At 44.4% G+C, this 12,940-nt stretch overlaps 1 protein-coding gene across 1 annotated transcript in view; it reads left to right on the forward strand.

Annotated features, from left to right (window-relative positions):
• The window catches only part of gabbr1a (gamma-aminobutyric acid (GABA) B receptor, 1a), a gene marked incomplete at its 3' end in the record, with an annotated part of 73,547 nt that overhangs the window by 36,685 nt on the left and 23,922 nt on the right, over nucleotides 1-12,940 (forward strand). Inside the window, exons 10-15 of the mRNA XM_080005605.1 lie at nucleotides 210-311; nucleotides 1,207-1,272; nucleotides 1,525-1,716; nucleotides 5,562-5,807; nucleotides 6,881-6,944; nucleotides 8,395-8,472. Coding sequence (XP_079861731.1) covers nucleotides 210-311; nucleotides 1,207-1,272; nucleotides 1,525-1,716; nucleotides 5,562-5,807; nucleotides 6,881-6,944; nucleotides 8,395-8,472 — 748 coding nt within the window. The remainder of the gene's footprint in view (nucleotides 1-209; nucleotides 312-1,206; nucleotides 1,273-1,524; nucleotides 1,717-5,561; nucleotides 5,808-6,880; nucleotides 6,945-8,394; nucleotides 8,473-12,940) is intronic.

Here is a 12,940-nt window from a genome sequence, read left to right on the forward strand (position 1 = left end):
GTCTTGGTGCCAGATACCACAGGACACCTTCAGAGGTCTTGTGGAGTCCACGCCTCGACAGGTCGGAGCTATTTTGGCAGCACGAGGGGGAGCTACACAATATTAGTGGTTGTTAGTGGTGGTTTTAATGTCGTGGCTGATCGGTGTATATAAAGTTTGGCTTACTTTCTTTCTCTCTCCCTCTCTGTCCCCCTCTTCAACTCTCTCAGACACTGGATGACCTGGAGCAGAGGACGAAGGAGGCGGGCATTGAGATCAGTGTTCGCCAGAGTTTCCTCACCGACCCGGCTGTCGCCGTCAAGAACCTGAAGGTTCCTTTGATCAGAAATTCACCTCAGCTGTTTGGTCGCATCCCCCTGCACCCCCCCCCCCCCCCCCATTCAGCTCACAGCTGCACACGGCATACCATTAGCAGAGAGCCAATTTGATAGTTTGATAGAGGAAATTAATGTGTCAAGCTGATTAGCAAGTCCCGAACAGCGGTGCCCAAGAAAGCTGGAACTTTGTTACACCGCGCTGCAAAATCAACACTTTGCAGTTGAAGAACAAAATAAATTGACAGGTGGATAGATAGATGGATAGATGGATGGATGGATGGATGGATGGATAGATAGATGGATAGATGACAAGAATCAAAAAAATACAAAAACTGAAGTGATATAAAAAAGCTGGAGTAGGAAGTGTAAACAAAATAAAATTGCAGTTCTAAAATTCCCATAAAAATTCTAAAATCGCACATGAGAGGGTAGTCTATTGGGAAAAAATATAGATATTTAAAAAATATAAACAATTTATTCTCAAACTTTATTTCAATCAATGTAAGTTAGCAATTTTTTATTTATTTTTTATTTTTTTAATCTTGTGCAACACTTTGAAATGTGCAAATATAAATGCCCATTAAAAATAATTGAAAATGTCTGCCTGGCACAATCTATCCATTTCTGCTCCTGAGGCGTTCCTCTGTGCACCTGTGGTGCAGAAGGTGATCTGTTGCTTCGGAAGGGGGGTAGACTCATTATCCACTGCTGCCAACATCAATTTAACAAACATCCTTTTATTTCCTCCACCTCCATCCAGCCTGTGGCAGAGCTGTTTTCTGGGATGCACTTTATTCGTTTAATTAGGTTGGGGCTTTTGTCCCGGTTAATCCTTTCTCTGTTGTTATTGTTGTTGACTTTATCGTGTTGTTTTGGTGTTCCGATGCAGCGCCAAGACGCGAGGATCATCGTGGGGCTCTTCTACGAGACGGAAGCCAGGAAGGTGTTCTGTGAGGTGAGGATCTTTTCTGCTCCCTGAATCCCAAACGGCTAATCCTGTTCGGCTATTAGCCGAAATTGAACTCCGTAATGAGCTGTTTGAATGTCCAAATTACTTTTCTCGTTTGGCAACAAAGCGCTGTAAAACCTGAGTTTGTTTTCAAAGCACGATTCTCCTCGCGGTTATTAATTATTCTCTCTCTCTCGCTCTCACTCTCGCTCTCGCTCTCGCTCTCTCCCCGCCCCTCCCTCCTCTCTGCTCCTGCAGGTGTTCAAGGAGAAGCTCTATGGCAAGAAGTATGTCTGGTTCCTGATCGGCTGGTACGCAGACAACTGGTTCAAGATCAAAGACCCGGCGATCAACTGCACGGTGGAGAACATGACGGAGGCGGTGGAGGGACACGTCACCACCGAGATAGTGATGCTCAACCCCGAGACGGTCCGCGGGGCGTCCAACCTGGTGGGCAGACAGCACGACACGCAACACACTGCAGGACGGAATAATAACACATAATGCAAGACAAACAATTAACACAACCAAAAGACAACCCAACGGAGCAGAAATTAGAATAGGAAACGAACAGGACTTTCAAGATACCATTCCAATGGTTGCCATATAAACAAAAACATTTTTAATGTTTTATAAATGTAAATCATGGGATAGATCTGGCCTTTTTTGTCGTAATGAAATGCCGTAACATGACGTCAACCCTCAATGTGCGGAGGAAAGATAGCGAAACGGCTTCATGATGGTGCAGAATGACTGAGAATACATCCTTCTTTAAATCGCCATACTGAAGTGCACCGGGCAAAAGTAACGATGAACACCTTGAATGGATTGCAATTCATTGGTGCATCTAAATAGAACCTTTTAAGCACTCAAAAATATAGGATTCTGTTCAGGGAGTGTTTCCGAGACGGCCCCTGCTTGAACCCACATCTCTTAAAGTGACTTTGTATGATCGTACATCTTAACATCCCCTGGTCCTTTTCATCTATCTGATCTCTCTTCTCTTTCTCCTGCACACTCACTCTCTCTCTCTCTCTCTCTCTCTCTCTCTCCCTCTGTTTTGCTGTCCTCCGCTAATTCTCATCCACTTCTGTCAGCCTTATGCTGTCGTCTGCTCTCTCTCTCTCTCTCTCTCTCTCTCTCTCTCTCTCTCTCTCTCTCTCCCTCCTTGCCGGGCCAGCCGGTGGTTCTCTGATCATCCTGCTCATTCTCCTCATCTTTGCGTCTCTCCTTTTCATCTTTACCCCTTCCTCATCTTTTCCCTCTCATCCCTCCATTTTGAACCCCCCACCCCCACCTGTCTCTCCCTCACACCTCATCAGCAGCTGGTTGTTTATATTCATCCACTATCTAGGCCTGTCTGTGCTGTCTGAGCTGTTGGCGTGCAGAGATAAGACCCTACCCGCCCACACACAGTTTTTACATTCACATTCATACATTCACAATCTATTCAAATTCAATTTCCGAGTTTAGAATTGGCATATATCCGCTGCCTGTAGCTTCACTCAGGTGAAGCAACTGTGCCAATATTGCGGCGGCTGCATTTGGACGTTGTCAGCGAGTTCGCTGTGATAGATTTAAATGGCAGATGCCGAGGTGGACTTTCAATGAGACGGTGTTTGACACAACTGGATTAGAAATGTTATCAACTTGGGAGATCCCTCCGAGATACTCTGAGATTGGTGACAATTATCACCTGCTGCACAGTTTGCTTTCGAAGTGTGTTGCATTGCTTCCTCTGGTCACTGGTGTCTCTAAATAGTGCAATCGATAGGACCAAATTAAAATAGCCTGAAAATATTTTTTTATTCAAGACGGCATGTGTGTAGGGAAGTAAAAATCATCATATTATTGAATGTGTTATCATTATATAATAATAATCATATATTATTATCTAAATCATAGACTATCTATATACTTCCATCTGTATCCAAGTAAAATGCCATTACAGTAAAAAATGCATTGGCCACAGTGGGGTACAGAATGTACGAGGCAACAGTCCGAGCGGGGTGAACAGCGCCTGACGGCTGTGTTTTATTATAACTGAAAAGCGCGCTGGCCAAACATAGAAAACGGAAATCATAAACAAACAGCCAGACGCTTCATCCCTCACTTCCTCGCCTGAGGTCCGGCTTGTTCCTCTTGCGACTTCCAGCACACACCGCCTCACTGAAAGACAAAACACACATTAAAGAAAACTTCCTGCCCCGAGTCAAGCCAGTCAGCGCCAGGCGCTCAGGCGCTGATCTCCCTGATTCGGTCTGCCACATTCCCCACCGCCCGACTTGGCCGTCTCACCCACACCCCCCCTCACCCCCCCGGAGCGGGAGAGAAAGTCGGCCACAACCATCTGTCTCCCCGGTCGAGATACCAACGGGTGACCCGGGCGTTGGTATCCTTAATGCGGTGGAGCAATTGGAGTGGGGTGTGGTCCAAACAGAGGATGAAAAGGCATCCCAGGAAGTAATGTCGGAGGGAGCTGATAGCCCACTTAATCACCAAACACTCCTTCTCGATCGTTCTGTACCTGGATTCCCTCTCAGATAGCTTGCGGCTGAAGGTACAGCACCGGACAGAAGAGGGAAAGAAAAACTAGGGGTAAACAGCACTGGCTTTCCATAGAGAGCTGCTCTCACTTTCACAATCACCTGTTGGCATCTCTCACCTCAGATACCATACCTCCCTTACCGCCCTACTTCTTAGGGTTGGCGGTGAGCCCTGAGGACTGTGTCCATGCCGCTCCCAGGTGTTACTATGAATGATTACGTCATCTAGGTAAGCAGCGGCATATGTTGCATGTGGGCACAGATCCTGTCCATGAGTCTCTGAAAGGTGGCTGCGGTGCCGAACAGCCCGTGAGTGCACAGCCCCAGCTTCCCTCAATAATGCGTCGAACCCTGGCCAATCTGTGCCCAAAATTAGGGAGTGCCACAGATGGGAGCTAACCGCAGCCTTCACCATATACTTTTTCCCCATGTAACAAATTTCGACCTGAACCACCAGGTAAACGTCAATATCCCCATGTACACAGCGAATAATGCCACCCGTGATGCCTCCACCAATGCCCCGGGTCGAACCAGACGTTGCTGGATCATCGTCTGTGAACAGCCAGAGTCCAGCAAAGCCCGATACCAATATCTATCTACTCCCTTGTAGCCTATGGAGAGAGCTGATACCTGGTAGGCCCCTTCCCTACTGGGGGAGGTGTCTGGTGGGCCGGCGACACAGAAGACCTGGTCGACCTCTATTAGGGGGCAGTCCTTGCGCTCGTGTCCGGGCCGCACTCAGTGCCAGCACCCCTGCCCAAACGGTTGTGAAGCTCCTGCGGTCCCGTGGGGGCACCACCCTGGAGAGGCCAAGGGGACAGAAGGAGAGACAGAGAGAACCTGCCTTGAAGTCCTCAGCCCTCCACTGAGCCGACAGGAATGGAGCCGGAATGGAGGGACCCCTGGGTGGCCAGGCCGACCAGGGTGATGGTAGGGGATGGGCCCCTGCTGCCTCCCTCACTGGATCCATGCCCGGACTCCTCACTGCCTCCCGCTGGTATGCCGCCATCTGCCTGTAGTCTTCAGTGTAGTCCAGGTCACTAGATGAAGGTCACTGCCTCGTAGGCGAAGGTCACTACCTCATTGAGGGTGGCTGGTCTGTGGCACTGGACCCAATTGGGGGTTCTGGCTTGGCGGTTGGTGAAGAGCTGCTGGATGAAGTCACGTCCTGGAGCTGTTGCCTATGCAGTGAACGGGCGGCCTGTGGTGGCGTAGTCCAATCCCCAAAGCAGTAAGCAGTGCCCCTCCAGAGACTTCTCCACCCGGTCCAGGACAGCCCTCCGCAGGGCCCAGAGGTCCTCGGGAGGAAGTGCGTGGTTGGCTAGCTGGTTGGCTTGCCGTCATCATGCCCCGGTCATCCTCTAGACATGGGTTGGGGAGGAGGCCAATCAGTGCTGCTCAGCTTGACTCGGGGGGCACCTGCTTTGGCATCTGCTTGGCACCTGCTTCGATTTCCCTGACTTGAAGCAGGTGTGCCAACGCGGGGAGAAGCCCATGCCCCCGTTTGCAGACCGAGGCTTAACCACGCCCCTCTGTCTGCCAAAAAACATGTCATTTACATGCTCGCTGTGACAAGCTTGACTGTGTAACAGCAGTAAATATTTCTGCAGAACCCAAAACCTCTTTCCCCTGCCTTCCTCAAACTTTTTTCTGCACTTCTTTTATGCCCAAGAACAATACAAATCAGCTAAAAAATACAATATATAGTTAAAAAAAACCATTTCTGTACATATTGTTGCATCCAAACAGACGTCTCAGGAGTTCCTTGCGGCGTTGATGTCAAGGCTGGGTGGCATGAACCCCGAGGAGACAGGCGGCTTCCAGGAGGCTCCGCTGGCCTATGATGCCGTGTGGGCCCTGGCTCTGGCCCTAAACAAGACGGTGGCCCCGCTGAAGGCCAAGGGCCGTCGCCTGGAGGATTTCAACTACAACAACCACGACATCACCTCGGAGATCTACAGGGCACTCAACACTAGCTCCTTCGAGGGCGTGTCGGTGAGTCCAGCGAGATGAATGTTTACATGGATGTTATACAGTATGTGAGATGATGTATATTTGAATTGATTTACTGCTTTATTGAAAGATAGGTTTGCCAATTTGGAACCTATTTTTGCATTTTTGAATTTTGACCAGACAAAACTTACTTGGTGTACTTGGATCCGTGGACAAAACTGGCTGCAAATTTGACAACCTGATGAAGTCCTGATGATTATCATATAGCAACAGTAAACAGGGATTTGCTATAAGTACAAAAGTACAAAAAGATTATTACCTTCAAATTCTACCGTTTAATAGTTCAAATCCTTTTTGGAGTTTTGACGGTGCATGAGATCAAATAAAAACTATAGCAATTGATGTTTTTTAATGAAATAAAATCATATATTCTACACTTATTTTTTGAAATATATCTTTTATATCCACCAAGGTTAACAGGAATTATGCAAAGCAATAGCAAACCGGAGAAAATACGAATTTGATAAAATTCACGTTTTGTTTATTTTTGTTTTAGCTAAAAAGTTCAAGTGAGCAGGGTTTATTTCTATGCAAAGACACGACACTAAATGAAAACACTGACAATCTCATGTTCTCCATAATGTTACCACTTTATAAATGACGTTTGTTGTGTTGCGTTACGTTACATCATTTATTGGACAGGCATTTTAGCAGTACATTTTGTCTGTCGTAGTTGTTTGGTTTTATTAATGGCAAGGATACAAAATTAATTGAGCGCATGAAGGAAGGGGTGAAGGCTTTCCTACTTTAAACGGGGTTCTGACAAAAATGTGTTTGCCTTGCTGATCTTCCCCCAAATATACCTAAAACACCGTCGTTAACGTGTGCGGGTCAGGGCTCATACGTATGTATACAGTGTGTGCGTGCATGCGTGCATGCGTGTGTGTATGTGTGTGTGTGTATATATATATATATATATATATATATATATATATATATATATATATATATATATATATATATATATATAATTGTTTGTTTGTTTTTATCATTACTTGTCTGGTTCCACGAGTTGATTTGGTGTTAAAGGAAGCGTTCCTATCTCTGCGCTGTAGGGCCATGTTGTGTTTGATGCCCAGGGATCAAGGATGGCGATGACTCTTATTGAACAGCTTCAAGGTAAAGTACCCCTGTTCGCTGTCTCAGTGAAACCCTCAAACACACAACGCCCCCCCCCCCCCCCGGGCGGCTTTGTCACAGACACCCTATTGATGAAGCTTGTCCCAATGGAAACGTACCCGGTTTGTCACAGGGATCGTTGCGGGCTGTTATTCTCTTCGTATCGATTCTCGTTTGTCACTTGTTTCAGAGCGAAACCTCATTTTTGGGGTTGCAGCAGGATTGCTCTGCAATTGGTCTCAATGTCCCATAATTGCACATGTGAAAATGGCTTGACGCAGATAGGTGTTGACTCAAGGCTTCAGTCTAATTGGGCACAAGCCTCCGTCGTAAGCCCTTTCTTGTTAAAATCACCCCATTTGTCACCAGCGACTTAATGAGTTCCCCCGCCCGGGATAAGGTTCAGGATTATTTTTCTACAGTACTTCTGTCCTACAGGGTGAGCATTTATAATCCCTCCACTTTACCTCGCTTCCCATCTTGTATTTCCTGTGGCTCCGTTGAAGTCATTTGACATCTACAATGAGTCGACCTGACTCGAATCCCTGAAACGGTCTCGGGCCTAATCAGTATTCCTGTTCAATAACGCCACATAAGCTCTTTTTTTAGTACTTTTCCATTTATTTTCCCCTTGGTACGTCTATGTTTGTCCTTCTTCATGCACCTTTCCCTGTGTCTATACTCCTAGGATGATATAGGATATAAGATGTAGGATATATCTCTATACTGTATAGATAGATAGATAGATAGATAGATAGATAGATAGATAGATAGATAGATAGGTGGCTTTATGGGTCACTTTATGTACATTAGGGATAAGTTAGCATGTTAAAGTCTGCTATTTATTCATGGATAACGCAATGTGTTTTTTATTTAAAAAAAAGAACACTGTGACCATCTCAGAGCAAAGACGAGGATAAACCCAGATGTTGAAAAACATGTGCACTGGCAATCTTTAGTGTTTGAGTCCACTCCAGGTTTTACTTGTATTTTAAGATAATTAGTGATTGGGAGGTTATTAGGAGGTGATTGATAAATGTTAACTACATTTTTCCATGAAACTTCAATCTGTTATTAAATGTCAGATTAAATGCAAAAAATGCAATTGATCACAGAACAATTGCAATTAATTGCAAATTGAAAAAGCCAAAATGTTGATCTATACATACACACACACACACACACATGCATATACAGTATATGTGATGTGCTATTGTATGTGTGTGTGTGTGTGTGTATATATATATATATATATATATATATATATATATATATATATATATATATATATATATATATATATATATATATATATATGTGTGTGTGTTTGAAATTATGATGAAAATTTCAACTAATTTCAACATCAACATTTCTCCTGGTTTTCTTTGCTCTGTTTGTTCTCTGTCTTCATTTTTCCTTCCCTCCTTCCTTCTCTGTCGCTCCCGTCTAGGAGGCAGCTATAAGAAGATCGGATACTACGACAGCTCTCAGAAAAACCTCTCCTGGTTCGGCAACGACGTGTGGATAGGTGGGAAGGGCTGGCTGGGTGTGATGTGCTGTTGTCTGTGTTTTGTATCTGCGGGGCTGCTATGAGTCAGCAGTTTAAGCTTAAATTAGTCTTCCTCTCCCCTCGAATTGCATGCAATCATCCTGACTGCTCGTTTGGGGGTGAAGACAGTCATTTGGATGCTGACTCCTACCCTAAATTAGCTGGGTGTGAACCCCCCCACCCCCTGGCTGCACGAAGTGTGTTAAAATGGTGGTTTCGGGACACAGCAGATGCCAACCAAGCTCATGTTTAGTGTTGGGCAACGCTTTGGTTGTTTTGCATAATCTTCTATTTTCAGAAGCCCAGTCTCGCCTCCAACAAACGATAACTTATCGTCTGCCTGTTGTCTGAGTTAGGTCGGCCCCGGGCGTCATCCGCGCTGCCGTTGTTCTATTCTGCTGTAAAAAAAAAAAAAAAAGAAAGAAAGCTACTACTGTTTTCACAGCTCCCAGACCCGTTCTGTGGTTGTTTACCGTCCCGGCGCTCCCCGGGGAGGCGACACACTTGTGCCTGGACTTTCTGTGCCACTAATCAATCCTCGGTGCTGGTGGGACCCAGAGACGCCTTATTTTAGGCTTGAAAGTAGAATATCTGCAGCCAGGCCATGAAATAACCCAGTGGAGGGGTCCAAGACGACCAGTGACCTGTTTATGTATATACAGTACTGTATGTATGTACAATATGTGTGTATATATGTATATATACAGTATGTATACTGTATATATATATGTATGTATGTATGTATGTAAATTTGAATCACTCCTAAATGACAAGCGCGTGCACACACATATGCCCATAATGTGGTCACGCTGTCGATGACATTGGAGAGGTTTATTATAGGAAACAGCAGAGGAGTTGATATTGAAGTAAGGAGGCCCTTAAGGGACACGAGGGAGGAAAAATAAAAAAAGACGTTTGAAGGCTGGCCTTGCACAGCTTATTGCATTAGTGTGAATCAGATCATATTTAGCGCTGTATTCAGGGATGTTAAGGAGATCCAGAAGCTTGGAAAGCTTGAAATCCACCCAAAATGAATATAGCGACGTCACATTTTCATAATTGAGACGTGCGTGCGTGCGTGCGTGCGTGTGCGTGAGCGTCCGGATTAGGTGTCCCTCACTCTGCTATCTGTCTAGTTTGGCCTCTTGTGATATGACAGACTTCAAATTGCGGTGTTGAAAACGACGAGAGGTGAAATAAGCTTGTTTTGCGCAGAGCCAGAGATGCAATTTATTTACCTTCTTGACAGTTGTGTTTGATGTTTATTTTTGGGGGGGAGTGACACAGATAGTTTTTTTTTTTTTTTTTTTTTTCTCCCTAAATGATATACCAAATGAGAGCAGAGTTGACATCCACTTGTTGACGGCAACGGCGGCTCTTCTCCCCCCCCCCCCCCCCCCCCCCGGTTGCGTCGCGCTCCGACAGGAGGAGCTTCAGCTCTCTCCGGCTGAACTCCTTCCACCTGTTTTCCGCACTCTTCCTTTGTTGACTGGCTTTTTCTCGCTCTCTTCGCGGTCGCCCATAACAACCACTTGGGCTCTCCTTCTAATCGCTGTGGCAACTGTTGCAGAGCGGTGGGTCTCCATGGCAACACCCCGTCCCGATTCCTTGATCAAGGACAGGGGAGGGTTTGAAATCATGCAAATGTGCCGAGCGGACGGACGGAGCGCACGCACACGGCAAGTTCTAAACATGACGTTGGAGAGCGAGAGAGTTGCGTTCACACTCAGCTTTACACTGCATGGGCGGGTCCATTATTCTATATTATTTGATCGTCATGAAGCCTAGTTATCTTCATATTGCGATGATGGCGTGGTTTAAAAAGTCCATACTGGACTTGATACGATAACCTTGCCTTGACTTGAATTGATACTTTTTTCTTTATTATTGGATTTCATTTTTTATGGAAATAAGTTATTAAGAGGTAGACCCTTTTTTTTTATTTTTTTTTTTTAATGAAGACATCTCTTCTCAGCTTATAACATTTTCAATAAAAGGAAAAATGACACATTTTCCCTCGCTCCGGCTTCTCCTTCTCAAACATGCAGTAAGTATACTCGAGGAGCTTTGAGGACATTTCTGAGGGGACGACAAGGGATGTACATGTTTATTTGTTTACTTAATTTTATTTTTTATGGTATTTGTAGGCAGAGGTTGGCCGCCCGCCTGCAGCAGCAAAGCAAAAGGGAAAAACAAAGCGGGGCAAAGAGAAAGCGAGCGGCGAAAGTGGAGCTCTAAGTCCGCCCGCCCCCCGCCGCCACAGGATTGCTCTCCTGTGCGCCATGTGATGCCAGCCGCATCGCCGGGCTTTGCAGGATAACTACGTGCCATGTGGCTCCTTCTATCGAGCAATTATGTTGACTGCATTGCTTTAGTGAGGTTGACCATGTGCAGTTTGGCGGTGAAATGTAACCAAGTGCGTTCCTTGCTTTCCAGATATACTTAAGTAAAATATTATCTCCAAAGTCCACCCTGGAACGTGCATTATGTAAGTACAAGTAACTAGTTACTACCCACATCTGGGTATTAATTGCACACATAAATGCATTTGTGAGGAACATCGACTTTTTAAACCCGGCTAATTATAATAATAATTCTGTTTCAACTGGGTTTGTAGTCGGGATGATTGATGACAGGGAGATGCGATTATATCCTAAAGATTTCTGGCCACAGAAGGCCTGAAATGTTTGACAACCTTTTATTTGAAGGACTAGAGTTTCTGTCCTCAAACACCCTGTTATCACGGAGTTCAATATAATCATCACTATAATTTTATAGTGGTACTCTAATGACTATGTGGAATGCTCTAACGGGGGATTTTCAACACGTACACCAATATTGTGGCATGCAGTACATCCATATCGCGTAAGAATTCCCTCCAATTACTGTGATAATTGCTTCTTCCATATCACCCAGCCTTACTTGAGCGCAAGTTTGTGTAAAGCAATGCACACATGCACACACATACACACACACACACACACACACACACACACACACACAGACAACATACAGGCTGGCACTCACAGGAACAGGCTGTAGTGCGAGTTCTGAGTCAGATGTCACCACAGTCATGTCAGAGCCTCGATTCTACTTAGAAAGGAGTCAAAACAAAGAGTGACGACGGGCATGACTCATGGTGAACTCCGGGGAGACGACACTCTGACGCCTCCTTCTGGCACCGACATTACGCCTGCATGCACCACTGACAGAAGAACCCCCAACGCACCCTCCCACCCCCAAACCTATGAACCCACCCATCCATACACTTGAACTGTGAATACAGACGTTTGTGCGTGGGGACGAGACATAATGATTCATCTGGATTTTAGAATCGAGCGACATCTGGTTGCAGAGCATGTCGTCTAGAATCGATTGGACGAGAGGCACATTAAGTGTTTACTGTGTGTTTCACTCTGCTATACAGTGTCTATGGCCAGCAGGGAAACATGTGCTGCTCGGCCACATTTTTATTAATACATAGAAACCTGAAATTAATATTTTATTATTAATCTGATATATTGAATTAGTATCAATTGTTAAATATCATTTTTATAGAACTTTTATCCCTGAATAAAAGCAATATCACATCACGGGCGGTGCTGTTATATAATAATATAGAACAATATTTTATATTATTATATAACAGCACTGCCCATGATGTATAATATATCATATATGTTATATGGTCATGCTGGTAATTATATTATAATATGTAAATAAACCTCTTGAATCTTGAATATATATATATATATATATATATATATATATAGTGTATATAATAGCATCTTATTTTTGGATCGGAGAACGTTGATGTTAGTTGGCGTTAAATCCAAATCTGCTCAAACAGAGAACAGATTATTCCAAATGCAGCAGAAGTTTCTGTTCTACATTTAAGAAATCGAAAGAGGCACTAGTTCTAAATGTATCTTCAGAGATAAATATTCAAAAATCTGTAAAAGAAAACAAAACGATTGAATTGTATTACTAACAAAATTGCAATTTCCAAGAATGCAAGAATTGACATATTATATATACTGTGTGTATATATAGAACTGAAATCCCTAACACCTGCAACTACCCAAATATATATGCAGATACACATAAGCTGCCGCACATAAACACACACAAATCCTCCGAGGAACGACAGATAGATGGGGAGTGTGGAGTGTGAAAAGTGTCTCGGTCCATCTGCTCCACATCCTTACTCTGGAGAGCGTCTCTTTTAAAGCTTTAAATGCATAAATAATTTAGTGGTGGGTGTAAACTAGCATCTGCATGTCCTTTCTAAAATGCTTAAACTCCCATCTTTAACGATCACAAAGTTTCCAACCCCACATTAACGATAAATATGCAGGTTTCTAATTTGAACATGAATCACTGGAGATAATTGTCTGGCTGCTAATTTGGGATTCTTGAAAGAAAGAAGTTTTCAGCCTGGACGCAA

Source organism: Zeus faber (assembly GCF_960531495.2).
Source record: "Zeus faber genome assembly, chromosome: 8".
Lineage (NCBI taxonomy): Eukaryota > Metazoa > Chordata > Actinopteri > Zeiformes > Zeidae > Zeus > Zeus faber.